Source organism: Bacillus rossius, assembly GCF_032445375.1.
Source record: "Bacillus rossius redtenbacheri isolate Brsri chromosome 9 unlocalized genomic scaffold, Brsri_v3 Brsri_v3_scf9_2, whole genome shotgun sequence".
NCBI classification, from domain to species: Eukaryota; Metazoa; Arthropoda; class Insecta; order Phasmatodea; family Bacillidae; genus Bacillus; species Bacillus rossius.
The window spans coordinates 18983054-19005570 of record NW_026962013.1 but is presented as its reverse complement, the minus strand read 5'-3'; the positions used below and the strand labels follow the sequence as shown (position 1 = coordinate 19005570).

Sequence of the window (22517 nt, the reverse complement as noted above, 5' to 3'; positions counted from 1 at the left end):
AAATAATACAAAAAAAAGCGAGGTTATGTAGTACATTGATCAACGAAAATGTGCACAACATGGAGAAAAATAAAATTTGAATGAAACGTAGCGCCATCTATGAGATTCAAGTAGATTACCACAGAGCATACACAAGGGTGCCTCAGAAATCCTATCATGACCACCAACAAATAGAAAGAATTTTAAAGACTATTCCCCTTCCCTACAAAATGAAACTCTGAATACGCTTTTGGTTTGCCTTTTTTAACAAGTACGTAGTTAGGAACATATACACCTAAACTAACCACTCATCATTGAAATGGTCAACTACTAGCAAACTTTCTGAAGTACAAAAACATTCTTGTAGAGAATAATCCAAAACATGCTTGGAAGTAAAAAAAAAAGGGTTGGATTTTAATTTTTTTTTGTGAAAGATATACTTTCCTTGATAATTAGATTTGATTACATTTTTTTATTGTTACTGAAGTTAGATTTTTGCATATGTTGCTGATTTTTTTTTGAAAATAAAGGTTTTAGGGTACCTACTGTTATAACATGTATTTCATATGTAATAAAAACATAACATGTAATTAATTTATCAAACCTAACCTAACAAAATACTCACACTTTTTACAGTATTTTAAATGTAGCTTAACTAATTTGATTAACAATTAAAACAGTAAAGGTAAACTATCTTTGAATTATGTTAAATATCCAACTACTGTTTCACAGAATGATTGGAAAAAATATATCTTTAAGTAAAAAAAAAAATGAATTGTTGGATTAGATTATTTTTTTTTTTTTTGGATACACACCTCTCTCCAACTATGCTTGTGTTATTAAAATACCTATGTTATTATAATACTCACAGCTGATTTGTCAACTTTTGATGCACTGTTGGCCCATTTTACAAGTGCCAGAAGTCTCACAAACAACTGGCGAGTTCTAGCAGCATAGTTGTAAATTTCTATCTTACGTTCCATGTCTGTTTTACGTGGAAGCCTGCAAAGAGAATAATGTTAGACTTCATTTTGTTACAATTTATTATTGCAGTCTGTGATGCCTAGATCTTTCTTTAGAGTTAAAGTTAAAAATACATTGGGTGGAAAAGTCTTGCTTTCCAAAGAAAAAAAATTATGTATCTAATTCTCTTTTAAGCACCAAGAGACAATCCCCATTTTGATAATTTTCTAGTTTACCAAATCCTGCCAAAAAAAAAAAACAGAGACTTGCCAACTAATTTATATTATTTTTAGTTCTACTAACCTTTTTAATGGTTATTTTCAGACAGGTGAGCAAGTTTGTTACATTTCAGTTATAAACAAACCATTCACAGGTGTGATGGTGTATTCATGTCAGTATACTATCAGCGCAATATCTGCAACATGTTTCTGTTTTGCTTGTATACTGTACTACTTGCAAGTAAGCATGGTATTTTATTTGTGTTTATGATTGCAACTTTAACGTTCACCTGTGCAGTATCGCAGGTGCCGCTATGTGCAAGTTTTTATCGAGCTTGATAATAGCTTGTGTGTGTGTGTGTGTGTGTGTGTGTTTATATATACACAAACACACACATACATATAATGGTTTTACCCCACAATTTCCCTCGACTTCATGGCCCTGCCTACTAACATGTTTCTGAGAATTCTACTCGCTCAGTATCTTCACTCATGATCCCTCCTCCCTCTGTACCCACCTGTGTCACCTAGCTCCAAGCCTCTCCCCTATCACCTTAAACAGTCCAACCAGCATTTCTACCTACCTCCTTTCCTGTATGTGTCCTACCCCAGCTCCTTACTGATGGTATATGTTTGTCCCCCTCTTCCCCTTCCTATCTCCTCCTCATTCTTATAAACCATGTCGCCACACTGCGCTGTACCTTCTCTACTTTCTAAATCACTGCCCCATACTCCAACATCTGTCTTACCAATGTGGAGCACACCTTTTCCTTCACCCTGTTGCCTTCTTAGTTGTCCCGAGCAACTCAATTTCCAATCTCTCTTTTTTTCACCACCCTCCGAACCTGTTGCCCCCATCCCAGGTAGCTCTGCAGAGTAGCATTATCACACCACGTTTCAGGTGTCGTTTTCCCCCCACAATTTCATACAATAACCAATCATCACAAACATAATCACCCAACTCACCATTACTTCTCCTATGTTATTCATCACAATTGTAAAGATTAGTGGCATCAACACACTCCTCTGTGGTACCCCTGACGTTACTTCTACTATTTCCGATCTCTCCTTACCCACCCTCACCCACTATCTCCTCACCCAAAGGAAGTTACCCACCCAGTTCACCCCTTTGCTGTCCCCTAAACTTCTCCATCAATCCTAAGTGCAGCACTTAGTAAAGACTCTTCTTGAAATCATCAAATAATTAATTGACCCATCGACCTGTTCTAACAAGTCATAATTAAAAATCCACGCGTAAAATTTATTTACTAACTGCAATAAGCATAATCTCAAATATAAAAATAATCAAATGATACTTACAAATCAGCTAGAACTGTCAGCTCATGGTATGTTCGTTGGATTATGAAGTCTATTAGCATTGCAAGAGATATAGAACCTCCTCGGTTCCCTTCCTGTGGAACACTATTCGCTAATGGTGTCTGATTACCCTCGAGTGGTATAGGTGCCATGGTATTACTTGTCCAACAAACACTACTCAAAATCACGAATCAACTACACCTCTAACAGGTTATTCACACAATAATTGCCTCACATACTTCTCCTTCATAGTAAATCACCCTAATTCTGCATTTTAACATCACAACACTGTAAATAACTGAATAGAATAACTTTAGATACTAAAATACATTCCTATGGTAACTTTGAGTAACTCAAAAAGTCAAAACATTACAATCCCACACATTAAAATTCTCAGATATTTAAAGACAATACACTTAGGTTCTTTACGACTGGCGTTTAGCGCTCTAAGCGGAAGTCCTTTATTACTAAGTTATCTTCAATCAAATACGATAAAAGAAAAATGTTTACTCATATTCACAAACTAAGTACTTTCGTTGATGTGAATTGAGGGCTATTATAAATATTTTGTCAATCACTTTGTATCACAGCCAAACTAAATTTTGGTTTCTAAACAAGTTCTGGTATAGTAAGTGAATTGTAAAAAAATAATATTATTTAAAAAAAATAAACATTTAAGCATGACATTAAAATATGTGATATGAAACTTGATAAAAAAAAAGTCCAAGCGTTTATTAATATATGAATTTTATACAATTATTTCAGTAATTGTAGAGTTTTTATTAACTGGATATACGATAACGAACACCTTGAAACAAACTGTTTTGTATTAGATATCCAACCGTATTTCAAGTAAAATATTAAAATAATGTAAGCAATTGAATGTATTTATGATACAAAACTGTATTACAATCAGAATATTTTTGAATTTAAAATATGAATAACTTTTTGATATAAACTGGATTCTCAATAAGGAACAATTATCAAAAAAAAAAACTATTGACACCAAGATGGCAAATGTAAGTTTACATTTCTTCTCCTTCAGATAAATGCAACTATTGTCACAGAAAAAAACTATTTAAAACTCTATCTGTATTATCTAAAATTCATTCTTTTCAAAAAAATATAGTTAAATGGTTGATAATGTGGTAGATCATAATATGCTTTAAAAAAAAATCACATATTGGATTTAGTTACATTAAGAATATCTTGCATTTTCCTATTTACTAAAACATTGAATTGAATTGGCTATTACGCTAGCAATTGTGCTTTCACCAAGTAGCAAGGACTTCGTTTTCACTTACTTCCCCCCACACGCCACATCAAAATTTGTTTTTAACATTCTTATCAGTCTTACAGAAGACTAAAAACTTATATAAAAAAAAGGATGTTTATTTAAATTCCTGATGTGTTTTCTCATAAAGATTTTCATACCTTTTTGTTTAAATAGAAGTATTAAGAAATATAATGTTGGGGAAAAAAGTCGGGAAAAAGTTTTATTTTAGGTTATTGGTATTGCTAATTTTTTCTGTGGTTGTTGGGAGTGCAATTATTTTCCCGCAATATTTTATAGCATGAATTGTTTATGTTTGGAATGGCGGGGCTGTTATTTTCAAGTGTATGATTTTGTGTGGAAATGTCACCAGTTACTTCGTCGACAAAAGGAAAAGGAATGAAAAGTTCTCAGTCTTATGCAGAAACCTCAACAAATGCAGAAGATTCACCACAATCGGGAGATGATGCAGTGAGTTCAATATCGTATAACAGAAATGTAGTGTGTTTGTTAGTATGTCATTAAACAAAGAAAGGAATATTCTTGCCTAGTTTCATATTTGCACAAAAATTGCAGCCCTATTATGTTTTCGCATGGTTTGCAATGCTACATGCAAGAAAGTGTAGATGTTGACATAGTGACTTCATAGAAAGGTTATTTAATAAACTAAATGTTTTCTAGGTTGATGAGGATCATTTATTAACTCACCCATTATTTTTTACTCTTCAAAAGAGCTATGCAAATTGATTCAAGTTAAATTAAGTTAAACATGAAATGTGTAAAATATATGCATACAAGCTTAAATTACATGGTGAAATTATGAAAAAGCTAAATTTTTAGATGTCAGTGTTAACATAATTAAAGTAGGGTACATGCATTTTAGTAGATACACACTTCAAATATCTGTAATTACATTACCTGAGAAATTGTCATAAAAAAAATTATATACATACTTATTGCTGTTTATGGTCAATTAAGAAATGAATAGGTTACCAATAGAATTTGAATTTTTGCTAATTGTAATTACCTAAATAAAATACTTTGCATATGGGTTATATTTATTGAGTTCTTAAAAAACTTATAATTTTTTTTTGTTTTTAGTCAAAACAGTACATTATATCTGAAATATTAAGACTGTTATCTCTTTCACGTGTTGGTAAACCGGTGACACACAGGAGAATGTAAGAGGCATACAGACATGCAGTAGGTAGCAGTAGGGTTCCACTGAGCTGAGAAAAACCAAACTTTGAAAGGTATAATTAATGAACTGTACTTATCAAAAAACTTCTCAGTCTATCCTAGCCCGTCAGGTCTCTATCCTTGTCAGTAAAAATTCAGAAACACCAGTTTGTTGACGTCGTAAAAGTTTGAGCACAAAATTAGGCAAACGTCGAAAGTTGTGACTAATGGATCTAAGCTATTTAAAATAACAAAATTATGTAATTTGATTGGTTTTCGGGTGTGCTACTAATATATCTGCTGAAGAGGAAATTAAAATATTAAATGTAAGTAGTTTTTTACTTGTGAAAGTTGTGTTGCTGCGTCTGTAAATTGAGGAGATAGTAATTAAAGGGAGGTAGTGAAATGTTTGTTCGTTTAGCTACTTTAATAACAGGTAAATTACAATTTGACAGATATTTTACTGGTTATTTATGTAGCTGACATAACCTAACCAACCTTTCATTTAGTTATTATAATTTAAGTTATATTGTGGAAGCTGTGGCTCTACTACCTTCACAGGTAAAATACCACTTTTAATGTTTCAATGCACGCTTAAGAAAATGAAATGGCATTGTTTTCCAGTGTGGGTACAATTTATTTTCAGGGTGTCTACAGACCCTGGAAAACCTGGAAAAATCAGGGAATTTTTGTTTGGCAGGTTGTAGTTGGCAATACGTTTTTTTGTTTATTGATCAGCTTGCATTGACGTAGCATCAAGTGTATCCCCTCCCATTTTTATTTTTGAATGGCAAATATCGAACAGTTCGCACGTCCATTTTCTTTTATTTACCATCGGATTCGGAATTGGCGTTAAATCACGTGATACAAACTGGTTCAAGCTGGTCTGTTATCCTGCTGACGTGACGTGCTGCAGCATGTGCTTCCCACGTTCAGATTATACCGACAGGTGCATTTCATTTTAAGTATTTATGGATGCACTCAACGTAAACTGGGAATTTTTGCTAGCTTTGAAAATACGTATTACAGACACTTTTGGTGAAGATTCGCCATCATTGCTAGAAATTGGTAGCTGTAGGCTTCATACGGTCCATGGTGCTTTCAAAACTGGAATTTCTGCTACACAATGGGACGTACTAGTTAGTTTTTTGAGGCACAGTTACTATTTGTTTAAGCACGTACCTGCAAGGAGGGCAGATTACACTAGAATAACTGGATCAGAGATTTTTCCCAAGAAATTTTGTGCAATCAGATGAATACTGCAGTTGCTGAGCATGCCCTGAAAAAGTTACCCCACCTGAAGAAATTTGTTAGTGAAGTTTCTATTTCATCTGTCTCTTTCAGTGTAATGAAAAGTGCTCTTGAAGATAATCTTCTAGAAGTAAAATTGACATTCTTCCACTCTTTGGCATCAGAGCTGGAATTGTTTCTTACAATGTTCCAAAGTGAAGCACCCATTGCACCTTTTCTCTATGATTCACTGGTAGACATTTTATTAGCTTTGGCAGGAAGGTTTGTGAAAGCAGAGGTACTGAATTGCTTTAAGGAGAAACGCAATGTATCTCGATTGGATGTAGATAACCAGGAAAATCTATTGACTGCTAACAATATCAAGTTGGGTTATGCAGTATGCCATACCATCAAGAAAGAGAAAGTACCAGAAAAGTCTGTCCTGTTACTGAAAAATGATGTTAGGACTTGTCCAAAGGTTATGGTAAAAAAAACTTCAAGACAAAGGTCCCCTGAAGTACAAACTTACCAAGGGAATTTCCTGCTTATGTCCGTCTGTGGCTTTAAATGTGGGTGTGAGGAAACAGAGTTTGAAGTACAGTTTAGAATGTTGTCTTCAAAACAGGTGGCTATCAGGACAAGAAGCTGATAACATTGAGCAATCATATGAGTTGGTATGTTCTTCGCAAGATTCTGAAGCACTGTTCTCGTCTTTTTCTCAAGAAGACGGGCGCCTTGATCACTTGTGGATGCTCATTCTTAAGGCACATACAGTGGCTACCAAAACATGCCTTCTAAAGTTTGTGAGGATGATGTTGGTACTTTCCCATGGAAATGCATAATTGGATAGAGGATTTTCAGTGAATTCTAATCTGCTAACTGAAAACTTGCAGGAAGAAACACTGATTGCACAAAGACAAGAGTGTATGACTTTGTTCAACGTTCTGGAGGTGTAGAGCATGTTGATATCACCAAGTCCATGTTACAGTATGTAAGAAATGCTAGTTGTAGGTGTAAGGAAGCCCTGCAAACAAAACAAAAAGAAAAGGAAGCTACAGACAAGAAGAAGGCAGAAAAAAGAAGAGTTGAAGAGGAGATCAAGGCATTACAGTTGAAGAAGGCTCGAGTGTTGGATTTGGCTCGGTCTGAAGCAAGTGTAATAGACGCAAAAGTTGATTCACTGCAAAATTGATGGGAGCTTCCTTTTACTAATGTTTTTGCAAAAGTAAGTGTGTGAAATATTTGTAGCAGCATGTTTTATTTGTCATCAAATGAGTCACTTTGGCCTCGTCTGGAAGAAGGTAATTTTTTTTACTTATTTAGGTGAGTTGAAATACTTTGAAACCCGTGAATGTACTGCTATGCAGTTTTTTTCAGTTACGTGGAATGTCGTAATTGTGTTACAGAAAGCCTGGAAAAATTCCATTTTATACCTGGAAAATCTGGAAAAATCAGGGAATTTCATTTAGTAGATCTGGTAGACACCCTGTATTTTGTTTATTTATCTTATTTAGTTTCAGCATGTACCCAAAATCCAACTATATTACTGTGCCGAGTAGCATGTGAGTTTTTCCCTCTATCCTCAACTGCAGGTATTAATTTTTGATTGCCCAAGAGGCTATGAACCATGTAACCTTTTTGAGCCTAGCTGTATCTTATAGTTCCGTTGACGTTCTTCACCCTGACACTATCGCTGGGTAGGTATTGACGTATTGAGACATGCAGCTCCTGATACGGCCAGCTGTAGGCCAGCGAACCCGCTGTGTTAAAAGGGACGTGGTTTGCAGTGTTATTGAGCTACTCTCTCTCCCTCCCTCCCTCCCTCCCTCTCTCCCTCTCCCTCTCTTCCCCCCCCCCCCCCTTCCATGCCTTCCACATTCGGCATAGTCCATACGACAGAGGGCTGTGCCCAGTGGAATCCCAGGTGAGTTTGTGTCTGTTGCGGTGACCCACCTTCACGATACGTCAACTCACGAAACAGCTTACCTGATATACTGCCTATCAAATTGTAATTTGGCTTTGCATCAGTGAACATGTTCATGCATTCCCGGCATTGCGGGCAGTGATTTATTTTTCTGGAAGTTTATTTAAAATTATTTACTGGTGTGAAATTAGGCTATCATGAAAACAAAATATTTGATGGTAAAACAGTGCAGCTTTCTAGGTAAGTTCCTAGACAGGAATTAGATTTCTAATGATAAACCAGGTTGACGTGTAATTGATTTGCTCAAACTGCAGCTTGACTCAAAACTATTTTCAAATAGATTAATTAAACACAGTTTAAAGTAATATATTTTATCATTCCTGAAAAAGAGTCGTACACTTTAAAGTTTTAATACCAGGTTTGGCCACCAGAGCCCAGTAAAATCATTTAATAATTCCAAGTATGGTGTAGATGTAATTACTCTACTCATATTTTGGTGATTGTAAATAAACAATAAAATTGCAATGAAAACACATCCATAAATTAAAATTAAAATAGAAGATTATATAGTGTCCCCATTTGAGAGCAGGGTGTCATTTTCCCCTTAAATTGAACAATTGAATATTACGTACTCTGTTATTGCCTCACAGTTTTCTCACATGTATCCTCAGGATGAGACGTCGAGTGTAGGGAGTGCATCGACGACTGACAACGCTTCGCGAAGTGCCACGCCTGTCAGCAAAACTACCAAAGGTCGCAGAGGAAGGAAGAAACTGAACAAAAATACCATGAAGTTGCAGTACAAATTTACGTAAGTGTTTTGGTATTATTATTGCAATTGTATTTTTGTATCATGGCAAAGAAAAAAAATTGTTTGTGTTTACTATACTGTTGCCGGTTGGTTTGTACCTTACGGTTTAGTTTTACTAAACATCATGTTATATTTGCAGTAGTGATGGACCAAATACCAATTTTATCAAACTGGAATCTCGAATTCATATCCCGGAGAGTACCTCGAATATACTCTTTGAATCCAAATCTAGGTCTCAAGGGCCAAAAATAAAATACCTAATACATAAAAAAATAAGAATGCTAAGTATGGTGTTGAAATGTTCAACTCATTAAATGTTCGTTTCAGAAACTAAGTTTCTAAAAATCAATACATTTTGTGATTGCGTTTATTTTATTTATAAAATTACATGTTAAAATTACAATATCTTGGTAATGGTCACAGGATAGGTATGGAAAAAAAATTGAAAAAAGATTTAGAGTTTATCTTTTACTCTTGAATTTTTTAATTTACGTATGTATGTACTTTATTTTCTCTAATATTTTTCTTTGAAGCTTTTTCCTCGAATATCAAATTATTTTGAATACTAAGGATTTGATGGTATTTGAGGATTTACTTGGCCCATCCCTAATTTGCAGTCAATGTTTTGAACTGATTAATTTTAATTCTTTACAACTGAGAATCGCCAAAGTAGTTTAAAAGATTGCCTTGTGAGATTAATTTTTTTTTAAGGATGGTGCCATAATAATTTTTCAGGTTTATTTCACCAGGCTAGACACTACTTGCCTTCATGTAATCAAGCCATTTTAAAGTGTGCAGGGGTTGGTAACAAGGTATTAATTCTTTGTTAGGTTAGACGTCTTCTCCATGTTTATAACTGGCTCAGGGAGTCAAGTCTATGTCAAGAGAGCCATAATTGAATCATCAATTTGAAGCAGATGTGTGTGTGTGTGTGTGTGTGTATGCACTTTCAAGCATGCAAAATAATTGTGGCTCAAATAATAGAAAATAAATGTGTTAGGTACAGGATAATCTGTAAATTAATATCAATTTTTTTTTTACTTTGTATTGACACATTTAATGTGGAATGTAGGCTGAATAGATAAAATTTCATAATAACTCTACTTGTCAATCAGTGATTAGAGACAACAGGATGAATTGGTGGGGGAAAATGGGAGTACCCCGGGTTAACCCACCGGTTTAATGCAAAAAGTGCCGAGTTTCCCACTTGAGGAAAATCCCAGTCGGACTGTCTTGGCGTGAGGAGAGTGTGGGGGGGGGGGGGGGGGGGGTGGAGAGAGAGAGTGAGAGAGAACGCGTGCAAGTGTATTTCCCTCTCCGCAGCACGTACGTGAAGGAGGACCACGGGCAGCCGTTGTTCGGAGCGCAGTTCAACCACCACTTGAAGGAGGGCCAGCCCCTGATATTCGCTGCCGTGGGGAGCAACAGGGTGACCATATACGAGTGCCCGGAGGGCGGAGGCATCAAGCTGCTCCAGTGTTACGCCGACCCGGACGTATCCTTTCCGCGTCTCGAGTCGCATCCTGCCTCTTGTGCGTTTGCGTGGCGGGCATTCGGACCGTGGGCTTGCGCACTTGGTGTGTTCATCCCGAAATGTTTCATTCTTTTATGTCGCATCTAACATGCATAGTCTCTGCTTTATTTTTATCTTAATTGTTATGTACTTTTGCGCAAGTAGAGCACCTCTCTCGGAAAAGAATAGACAGCTGTTTGTATTGCTGAACCACTTTCAAATAACTGTGTAAGGTAGGTTGCTAATTATTTAAATGAGTCATTTCAGTTCTTTTCCAGCACTTAAAAAGTATATTTCAATTTTTTGCAATAATTAAACTTTACTTTTTGTAACCCCTTGAAATAACAAATCGTATATTATAAGGTAACAGTCTTATATTATCAGTTATGCATGGCTGTTTAAAGTTGTTTGGAGGGGGAAAAAAAATATTTATGTAGTAAGTTATATGCCTGTATTAAAGATAAAAAAAGTTTATTTTAATCTTAGCTGTCTTCCATGCGGAGAAAACAGTTTTGACACACTACATAATTACAATTATAAATACTCACCGGTAGTTAAAAATTAGTTGCAAATAGCTTCGGATGTAGAAACATGATGCAAGTACAAGTATGTGTATTTACTGTAGGATAAGTAAAACAGCCCAAAAGAGTAGTCAGTGTGTTATTTTTTAATTCATTCTGTTTCCTTTAGTACTTTTCTTCAAAAAAATTTTCCCTCAAATTTCAAAGTTTTAATGGTATTCGAGGGTTCTATTGACCCATTCCTGCTTATTTTTAAACACCACGACAATGATTTAATGAGTATGAGCGTATTATACACCAGACTCTTAATTAACCCATGAACATGATGCACCAAATACGGCGTGAACGTGTGTGTCCAATGGAAACAGTTGTGCCTTGACATGCCAAAAGGGGGAGGAGAACTACTATACGTGTGCATGGTCCTACGACGAGGATTCGGGCAAACCACTGTTGGCTGTGGCGGGCTCACGGGGCATAGTCCGCATTCTCAGTCCAGCTTCCATGACTTGCATTCGACATTACATTGGTGAGTGGCCAGCAGTACTTCCACAAGTACAAGTCACGGGCATTTGCGGTGTTTCCAATTAAGGAAACACACCATACGTGTTAGCATAGTAAAAATTGTATTTGTTTGTGCTTTATTGTTGTTTATTATGAAAAATATGTCAAATTATTTTCAAACATCTTACTTGTAGGGCATAAAAATATTCAAGAGAAGTCTACCATGGTATTGTACGATTGAAAAGTACAAAAATTGTAAGGCTTTGGAAAGTTTAGTTAAGGTTTTTGAGTTATATAAATTAAAAGGAATAAATTTGTTTTGTTTTAAAAAAATATATATAAAATAGGTCGTTAAATGGCTACAGTTAAATACATTTTCTAATGATTTTACATAAGACTGTATTACAATACCAGTTTAGTCAGTCTAGCTGGTATCATGATTTCATGTAACAAGTAAAACAAGTAAAATTTTAAGGATGAAAAATGTTACAGAAATAACAAAGGAGTTAAAGATTTGAAAAAAAAAAATCCAAATATGTTTTACTAAGACGTTTATGTTATGACTGTGATACCTGATTTTTTGATTTATTTAAGCTTAGAAGTCAAGGAAATGAATTAATGAAAGATAATGCATAATCTTGTTATTTCCATGTAATCACAAGAAAATATTTGCTTTGTGCATTATATTTTTGCAGTTGTATTGACATATATTATATGCAAAAATAATTTCAGCACTAGGTGAGTTTAAAAATAGAAATATTTGAGAATTCATGTTAAATTTATTGACTTTTGGTTTGTAAGCAATTCAGATACCAAATATTAAAACTACATATTAGAACCATAACATAATTAAGATATTGAACTTAAAACGTGCCTATTGCATGAAATCTTCTAAAGTGTTGTGTACAGTTATTAAGATATGGTTCTTCAGTTCTTTTTTTTAATCCATAATACCATACTTGGAACACTTGGATAACGTAAAATACATAAACTAATGTGAAGTTGTGAAAGGCAAAGGTAATAGTATTATCTTTGCCTTTGACTAAATGCGTAGTGCAGTAGGTATTTGGAAATGAAATCCAATACTAGAGTGGCATATTATATTTTATGTTACTTGGGATGAGTATTGAAGTGCATGTGTCAAGCTTTTATGTATCACATAAAAGTTTTATTTGTTTGGTAAAGTGGTAATCCACACCTTTCATGTGAAAACCTCATAGGAAAGCCTAAATTTTCCATTATACAGGGTACACTTCCTTAATATCCTTTAAAAGTCTTTAAATTTCACCCAAAATCTATAAAAACTGCTTAATAAAGATTGATAGCATGCAAATAATGGATAAATGCTGGAATTTTAATGGAATTTTTCTGACTAGAAAACAACACTTTGCGCATGCACAGTACAGTTAGTGAGTTTTGGGCGACATGATTAGGTTTTATAAATTTAAAAAAAAAAAAAATTTTGTATCTCACCTTTAACATGTGTTTTTCTTTAAAACTTATAAAGCAAATGTCATAAATTTAATGTTAGGGTTTAAAATTTCAGATAGATTCTATTATTGGGTTAGATATTTTTTTTGTCCATTAACTATTTTCTTGAGGGATGTTGTGATATTACAAATAAATTTCTACCTAATGGTAGTCGTAAGGTGATGAAGTAATGAGGTCCTTAAAAAGTCCTTAATTTTTGGTTGAATTAGAGGGTAGAACCATGATTCTAACTTGTTTTAAGTTAATGTTAGTTTGAGTGTGGTGTTACATTCTAGTTCCCATATTTTCCAGGTCACGGGCATGCCATCAATGAGCTTAAATTTCATCCCCGAGATCCGAATCTTCTGTTGTCCGTTTCAAAGGACCATGCACTGCGGCTGTGGAACATTAAAACTGACGTCTGTATCGCTATTTTTGGGGGTGTTGAAGGACATCGTGACGAGGTTCTTAGTGCAGTGAGTAGCTTGTTGCTTTTTAATAGTGCATGTACCTTGCAATCAAGAGTGTTTGTTTCACTTAACCAAGTGTACTTCTTGTATGTTTGCGTCTCAATTATTTCTAGAGAAGATTATTTGGTGAACTGCGATAAAACTGAAATAACGCCACAAAGCATGTTAATACACCATTTGGCACTGAAATATAATTAAAAACATGAAAAAACTTAGCAATTTGACAATACCTAATTCAAATTACAATTTATTTTACTAAGGTAAATTCAATTAATGTAATTTATCTGCATGAATTTGGTTCTAAAATGCATTAAATAATCGGATTGGAAAAAAAAGCTAGTAATATTTTTTTTTAATCTTCCATCTCATTTTAGTCAAAAATATTTTCTTTACTGAAGATGGTACATTTCTTAAACATAAAATTTGCAAAATTTTTATTTCTAGTATTGTTTTAAACATGTTTCTACCAATGAATTTATTGTATAATTGCATCATATGGCAGTAAAAATGAGACTATATTAGTGTAAAACCTATTAAGAAATGTTTTGGTTTCATATTTGTTGAATAATACACTTTTTATGATTAGATAAAAACAAAAAACAATAAAAATAAACAATATCTTTTTCTTAATTGTTACATATCACATTACATCGTTTTTAACTGTAGGTTGGCTTGCTTCAGTTATTCTTAATTTTTTTTTTTTTTTTTTGTTGGTGTTACTCCTAATTAATTCAAATGAAGTTGAAGTGTGAGATCTTTTCTTTCTTTTGAAACTCTTTAAAACATTCTTATTTATATATTAAAAATTATTTGTCATATTCCAATCTTCTTGAATCCTAATCTCTAATGTGATCTAAAAAGAGTACCTTGAATCTATCTCTAGAAACAAATTCTAGGTACAAGGGTCAAAAATAAAATTATGTACAAGAAATAAAAGCTATTAACTATAGTGTTAAAACATTCAACTTTTAAATATTATTTCAAAATCTAAGTTAATACAAAATCAACACATATTGTTCTTTTATTTACATAATCACACACTAAAAGAAAAAAAAATGTACAGGCTATTTGTTAAGAGATTCAAAATTCAAACCCATTATTTGCTCCACTTAAATATTATTTATAAAAATAAGGATATTTTAAGGGGGGAAAATAATGCAAAGGGACATTTCAATGATTTGATAAAATGGCATGTGCATTTGAGGAATCATGCGCGTAGATCCTGGAGAGGGCAAACACGCTCTCTCTCTCTCCCCCCCCCCCCCTGCCAGGGAATTAGAAGTCCCTTACTGTGGGGGCTCGCTTGCGCTTGCAAAATTGTGACTGAAACAGGTTTGAAAAATTGGTACATCAGAACAATGTTTTTGGAAAGCTTTCTGCATACTTTTAAGTTTTCTGCTTATTGCTTGCATATAGGCCAAAATATTTGCTGTAGTATAAAAAAATCAGGCATCATATCCAGAGATGTGTGTCAATTAACACTACATGCAAATCTCTCTCTGGCTGTGCAAACACCCCCCCCCCCTTCCCTCCTTTTCCCGTGAATTTTCTAAGGGCCTTCCTTGGAAATCCTACAGATTTGCACCCCTGTGAGGAATTCCTATTGTAGAATACAATTTTTACTGGAAATTCTTGTTTCGTGGAGGCTCACTATGTTTGACTGCATCGTTCGTCGGTGTTGGGCATGTGCATTTCAGGACTTTGACTTGTTGGGCGAGCGCATCATGTCGTGTGGCATGGACCACTCGCTGAAGCTGTGGAAACTGAACACGGACGTCATGAGGGACGCCATCCGGGGCTCGTACCAGTTCAGCGCGGCGCGGAGCGTGCGGCCGTTCGACTCCCTGAAGGAGCACTTCCCCGACTTCTCGACGAGGGACATCCACCGGAACTACGTGGACTGCGTGCGGTGGCTGGGGGACTTCGTCTTGTCCAAGGTCGGTGCTGCACGGCTGCAACGTTTGTTCTGGAGTTAGGATGGCAATGCATGATTAGCTTCTATAGTTCACTACAGTTCCTGGGTTGGTATTAGTCGTAAGAAATTAAATCAACAAAATGGAACATTTCAACTTATAACTATTAATAGTATTTAATGGTGGAAATTTTATCTTATATGACATAATGTTCAAATCATTTTTGTCTATCATTAAGATTTAGAGTTATCTTAGATTCATCTGAGGTGTTGATTATGTAATTTGTAATGCTGAGAATTTTGGCAGTGTTAGTGTTTTAGGTAGATTGAAGGTAGATTTCAGCCGTTACCATGGTGTGACTAACAGAAATTTTTTTATATAGTTTTTCGTTTCATTGTCCATAGACCCCAAAACCATTGTCAACTCAAAAGTTTATATGTCCAAAAGTGTGTGTGTGTGTGTGTGTGTGTGTGGGGGGGGGGGGGAAACTGATTACTGCTGCAATTTTTCACAAATCACTTCCAAACTGATAGATAAAATCTAGCAGTGGAATATCTTGGTTGAGTTCGTTAGTGGGCAATATCCATCTAAAGAGGTATAAATTGGGAGGTTTTTTGAAAAACAGAAAAATCACTCTACTAACTGCCATAATATGGAAACTATCACATCTGTTTTATAACTCGTATATATGACCAACTATAACTGCAAACCCTTGAAAAAACCAGGGGTTGGAGGATAAAAAAATCATTACTCCCTTATTAGGCACATCAACTTCATACAAATTGTAAATTAATTTTATAAAATTTTTTCTAAAACATTTGTTTGAAACATTTTTTGATTAGACAAACCATTGCTGCAAGGGGTTAAAACTGTAAAACTGCAGCATTTTTGTGTGTTGTACATTGCTGTGTGCTAACATATTTTTAGACTTGTGGTAAGAATTCTTACATACATGTGGTTACCTACCTATGTATCACCCATCCCTTGTTACTTTACTGGATGGGGGCAGTGTATATCTAATGTCACAAGCTTAACAAAAATATTTTTCTAGAGACACAAGCTTAATTTTCTGGTTTGCAGTCGTGCGAGAACTGCATCATGTGTTGGAAACCTGGCCGCTTGGAAGACAAGAAGTTGCGACCCAACGACACCACCGTAACGATACTTCATCGGTTTGAGTACAAGGAGTGTGAGATATGGTTTGTGCGATTTGCCATGGACTTTTGGCAGAAGGTGAGCCATCGCTGTGTGTTCTTCTTGTTTGTTTACGTACTTCCAGAGGCAAATATCATCGGCCTGATTATTAATATACTTTGTAGCTCCATGTTCAGTACATTTAGAACATTTAGCATTCACTTCCACAGAATTATGTTCTGCATGACCTCTCCTAGCAAAAAAAAAAAAAAAAACTAAGAAGTATTGTAAACAAACTTAAAACTCAAATGGTCTGAAAATTAAATTACAAATAGTACATCCAACACAAGTTATTCACATTTTTGCTTGTACACCACACCTATGTGGAATACGTTTATTCTTTATTCCCAAGAACTCCCAACATCAATGGAAGCAATATCATATAAAATTAACATATTTTTTCTAACAAATTGTGTTCATTTTGCTTAATCTTAATTTCACTTTGTGCGTATTCTTTTTTTTTCTCCCTGCAACGAGATATTCAATATTCTCTTCTGTAGTATTATTTTGTTGAGTAGACGTGTGTGTGTGTGTGTGTGGTGTGTGGTTTTGTGGTGTGATGTGTGCATGTTTTAGTGTTGCATGCACATACATATTTATTGTTTTTTTTTTTTTTTGCTTTTGTGATAAGAGGCTATGTTTGCTCTCCTACAGTATCAATTTATTTGGAAGTTATCCAGTATTTAATAAATAAATTTTTCATTAACAAGTGGCTCATCAGTGTTATAAGAACCATTTAAACACCATAGTATATACTATTACCACCGTGTAAGTATTAATACCTATTTATTAGGCTGATGTACAGTATGTAAATTAACTTATGGATTATCCATGATTTGGGGTTATTTGCAGCATTGTTCACCTTGATTATAGTAGATACTAATTGAGTCTGCTATATGTCCTCATTAAATAATTTAGGCACAGTCTGAATTTTTGTTTGCATTCTCATTCTTAATGCAAAAGGTTCACATAGGTATAATTTTATAGTTTGTTTAGATCTTACCATAATTTAATTAATTCTCTTGGAGAATTGAACCTAGTGATTTTTGATGTATGCGAAGAGTTTTAAGTTTTGAAATTTCAAACACTGATGTTATCTTTCAAATTTTATGATGTAGAAATTGGATAGCCATGTTTCGTCGCACATTGCACATCGTACTTTGACACAAGTTTTGGTTACTCTTAGTCTTCAGTAAGTTCAGCGGTTGGCTAATTACGTCAATTGATAATAAAGCAACGATAAATTTTTTAAATATTTTTAGGTTATTTGTAGATGTATTTTAATGTTCGAAGGGGGAAAACTTGTTTTGTGATCCAGATCTTGGCCCTCGGCAACCAGAACGGGCGGACGTTCGTGTGGGACCTGGACGTGAGCGACTTCACGCAGTCCAAGTGCACCACCCTCAGCCATCCCCGGTGCGTGACGGCCATCCGCCAGACCAGCCTGAGCCGTGACGGGGCCGTGCTGCTGTGCGTGTGCGACGACGGCACCATCTGGCGGTGGGACCGGCTGACTTGAGACCACGACGAGGCAAGCAGCGAATCAGTGTAGGTGCTTGCGAAGGATGTTGGTGGAGCTGTGCTGCGACGAGTGTTGGATGGATTAGGAGCCCCAAGCTGTCCCTAGGGACGCGACCGTCCTATGGCCTTCGAGGGTTGAGAGGAAGAGGTTGTGTGTACTCATGCACATAACTGTTCATGGTATATACAGTAGAACCCCGATTTAACGAAGTGCTATGGTTACCGAAAATGTTTACTCTAAATCGATGTTTCGTTAAATCCGATTTTCCGATTTTCAATGACCCCCGCACTCATTATCGCGTCCCTACCGTTTCCATATCGTAGACAGGGTCGACGCTGATATCTTGTGCTGCCGTGCTATCTCAGACTTCGTCAACTTTACATCTTGAACGTCTTTTAATCTCGCTCGTACGGCCCCCGGTTCGTACGTACACCTCGGTCGTACATACAAATTTTCAGAAACCGTGAAAAATGAGGCATAAAATAAAAGTTTAAAAATATGTAAAGTGTAAGAAATACGTTAAAGTGTATTAAAATACAGTCGCAACCTGCAGCGTTTATAACAAATACGAGCTACATACACATTGCGTCACAGTAAAAAATAAAAAAATTGGCCGCAAATTGATGGAAAATTTCCGTCAATAGCGCGCCGTACGCGGAGAAAGGTCATTGTACTCGGTCAGCTGCTATTACGGCGTGGCGTAGCCGCCGGCTGACACTCTTTGTTCGCTGAGCTGCGCAGCACTTATAAAAAACGTATTCCAAAAACTAAACACCGCGCACAAAGCTCTTACTGAGAATAATAAAGCTGTAGCAAACCGTATGTATGTATTCGGTACCGAGTAACAGGTGCGCCATCTAGTAACGAGTAACGAAACATTACACACGGCTGCATCTCGTTACTCGCATTTTTCGTATGTTTTACGCATGCGCGCGCATATTCGATGAATTTGCGTTACAAAGAACGATGTTTGTTTATTAAGTAAAGTATAATTTGGAAATTCGTCGTCAAAGTTTTTTACTGTTTATTAAAGGTATTGTGTGTGTAGACAAAGTTTGAGATTGGAACAGAAACAACGTAAGAAAGCATTGTTTACAAATTAGAAATATGTTTTTATTATCGCGTATTTTCACGTTTTTTTTGTTCTTATCTTAAAAGAGATAGTATAAAAAAAGCCGCTCTAATGAGATTTAATTGTTTCTTGGTTAACAAAAACTGTTAATTATCAAATATTGTTAATTGTTTATATTCTATTTATTATTATTTACGCGACGTCATACTGTACGCGTACGCAATACGACTCGATTCGTTGCTGCAACATAACATAGCTTGTTATGCGGTATCAGAAGTAACGAGTAATGTAACGTGATACGATAGTAACGAGTACTAATTGTTATAGTAACGAATACATACGGGGACGCTTTTTTTCGTTACTTTTACACTTCTAGAGAATAATGATAATGGCGTATTGGTGTGACGTGGTCACAAGTTGAAAAAACCTGGAGGATGGGAAAGGGAATATTTGGAAACGTGTGATTATTGGCTAGCACTGTTACTATGCGGGCGTGTTTGGAAGATAACGTGGTGAGTCAAGCCAGGGATATTGATGGGGGAGGGGGATGCGGACAAAGAAACCCTTCATGACGTCATGTGTCGCGGACAGTCTATCTATCCAGGCGCGCGCAATGGCACGCACCTACGCAATTCAATTACAGCGCCCGCAGTTTTTAAGCAATTTGAACAACTTTTTTAATTTTTTCGTATTTGGACAGATGATGCAAAGGCACATATTAATATATAGTACCTCCATTCTATTACTGACACCACAAAGTGTAATTTTTAATAAGATTCCATTACTATTTACTTTCATTTTTTGGAAATTTATATTATTATTTTAATAAATTGGTGTTTTTTTGATGGTTCCTGAAAACCTTTACGTTAAATCGCTGTTTTCGTTAAATCCGTGTTCGCAAAATCGGGGTTCTACTGTAGTGTGTAGTCTTGCAGCGTGAAACAAGTACGTACTGTCTCTGTATAAACGGAAGTGCCTTCGCCGGTGATACATTCCCGGAATGTTAAGCGTATTGATTTTGTTCACTCTAATCAACTTTATTCATGCTTCATTTAGTGCAATTTATGAAAATTATAATATTGATGTTTACAATTTAAAACTTGTTCTTTCTGATGGATGTTAAAGAAATTTTTTAGAGTTATGTATTCTGTGGCTTTTTAAAATCATAATTAGTGTATATGTACTCTATACAGTTCATATATTTAATTCGTAGCATTTGAACAAGCATGGCTCTTGCTGACGTTTTTACAATCTTGTTAGATCTATTTTATTTCATACCATGACTATACATTTATGACCAAAAATGAGCATTATTGTATTGCAATTGTTGTAAGTACTAAATAATGTATGTGTTCAACTTTATATGTTCATCTGTGATTGTGTGATTATGCTAGCAAAGAAAAAAGCATATTTCTAAAAATTAAGTAACTTTTCAATGCAAAACCTTTTTGTACATGACTTGGTAATATGTAGTATAAACATTGTTTGTGTGTGATTTAACTTAAAAGCAGAAACACGTATTGATTGATTTAATGAATGTTGAATTTTGTGCTAATAAGCTTTCTTGAAATATATTATACATATTGTGTATTATTGTAACATTTTTCTTATACCTGAAAAGACCTAAGGAAATAATTCAGTGAACTGTCTGATAACTATTAATGGTAAAATTTTAATGTAATACAACATTTGAATTGAAAACTGTGTCAGCACCAGAAATATAAATGATCAAATATTTTTTTCCACACTGTTAGAAATGTTATGTGTAGTAGTTCCAATATCACCATCATAAAATGTGATATATATACAATTACTGTGTACAATATTAGTGACATGTGCAACATTCGTATAAATAAAAAATTATAATCAAGAATGAAATATATTATACAAAATAGTTGCACTTAATTCTAGACATTGCACAAAAAAAAGTTGAGTCATGGTGTTTTTTTTTTTTTTTTTTTTTTTCCATTTAATTTTAGCTTTTTCCTGAACTATGGGACTTTGCTGAACTATATGGAATGTGTTAGAGGTAATTTCTTTTAGTTAATTTAAACTTGTTTTATTTTTGTAAAAATTGTATAAAATTCTGGCTCTACCCATAAGAGAATGCCAGGTAATACAATGGAACCTCACTGATGTGAGGTCCAAAGTTACAAATGTTTTGAAATGCACTGTCAGTTTGACTGCAGAAACCACAGTACATTCACATTTTATTTTAGAGCTCTGTTCTGGTTTTACTGTCAGTTTGAGTAATTTACGTACATATTTTTAAAACAGCAAACTATAGTTTAAAAGGGGAGAAAAAAAATTTTTTAGGTGCTGCAGCACAAAAGTTGTTCTCAAGGCTAGCAAAGAGTAAATAATGCAGCATTAGGCTGATGGAGCCAAGGAGGGTGTAAGAGGAGCTGGCAGCCACAGGATTTACCTGCATATAGATCACAGATTTTTGTTTAATGAAATGTACTGCGATCCATATGCGAAAATTTCCATTTTAGGTTTTGTTAAGTATTGTAGTTGAATACATTCATGTTAACTGTGAGATCGATTGATGAGATGCAGAAAACTCAAGAGGAAATTATTTTGAGTAAGAGAGTTGACACCGGCACCGCAGGCAAACTGAGTAGTACCTTTGCCTCAAAAATGAACATGAGCAATCAATGACAAAATTTTTAAAAAGTTAATAACCAATCAGTACTCTGTAACAATTGTGACCTTCCCGAATTATCCAACATCTATTTGGAAACTGGTGAGAGGCAGACTGTCTCTGAATATCAGCGCTAACAGTATCAAATGAAGATGGTAATCCATTTCAGAAAAAAAGAAAGAAGCTCAGTTTTAATTTTTTTTTTACGTTACATGGTAGTCCCAGTTGCAGCACGTGGAATGAATGAGTGGGCTTAACACTTTAACTGCACCATTCAACTTATCTCCAATTAATGAAATACAGCAACATTTCACTTTTGTCAACTGGGGTGTTTTCCTTTGTTGTAAGCCGGCAGCCCGACGTAATGACTTGGATTTTGAAGTGCCCGCCGCAGCACTGCTGATTTCCCCCCCTCTAGGTCCAATTTTTCCTTCCTTACCCCTCCTGAGTTGGACCTGACCACGCTGCGCATGCGCCGACGTCATGTCGAGGCTATATAAAGACGTAAATTTTGTTAACTCCTTCGGCGTACTTTTGAATTGATATGTTGTAGATCAACCTGGTCGCTAGTACAGGCGGATGCATGGGTAGCACTCAGCGTAAGTAATGATCGTTAGGAATAGTTATACTTTTTCTATCTAGTCACTTTGTTTCGGCTCGCCCTTTAAAATTGACTTAATGATGTGTTTAGTAGAGTTAATATGAAATAATGAATTTGCAATTAGGCATTATTTCTGCCGTAATCTGAGCTTGCAGATTTGTGGGCGGACCATATTTAGCAAACTACGCCAGCATGTTCACGA

The 22517-nt window shown here is 35.2% G+C and overlaps 2 protein-coding genes across 3 annotated transcripts in view; one reads left to right on the top strand and one right to left on the bottom strand.

Annotated features, from left to right (window-relative positions):
• LOC134543338 (mediator of RNA polymerase II transcription subunit 14) overlaps positions 1 to 3107 on the bottom strand; it is a 56126-nt gene extending 53019 nt beyond the window's left edge. For both annotated transcript variants that reach the window (XM_063388296.1, XM_063388297.1), the window contains exons 1-2: positions 2481 to 3107; positions 849 to 981 (exon numbers count right to left, since the gene is read on the bottom strand). In XM_063388296.1, coding sequence (XP_063244366.1) covers positions 849 to 981; positions 2481 to 2629 — 282 coding nt within the window. In that variant the 5' untranslated portion in view covers positions 2630 to 3107. The remainder of the gene's footprint in view (positions 1 to 848; positions 982 to 2480) is intronic.
• Positions 3108 to 4007: 900 nt separating this feature from the next.
• Positions 4008 to 22006, top strand: LOC134542817 (polycomb protein EED-like). Its single transcript, XM_063387363.1, has 8 exons — positions 4008 to 4221; positions 8755 to 8894; positions 10218 to 10389; positions 11319 to 11454; positions 13212 to 13375; positions 15067 to 15306; positions 16363 to 16515; positions 17795 to 22006. The coding sequence occupies exons 1-8, from the start codon at positions 4114 to 4116 to the stop codon at positions 17993 to 17995; spliced, it is 1314 nt and encodes a 437-aa protein (XP_063243433.1). The 5' UTR covers positions 4008 to 4113; the 3' UTR covers positions 17996 to 22006.
• The last annotated feature ends 511 nt before the right edge of the window (positions 22007 to 22517 follow it).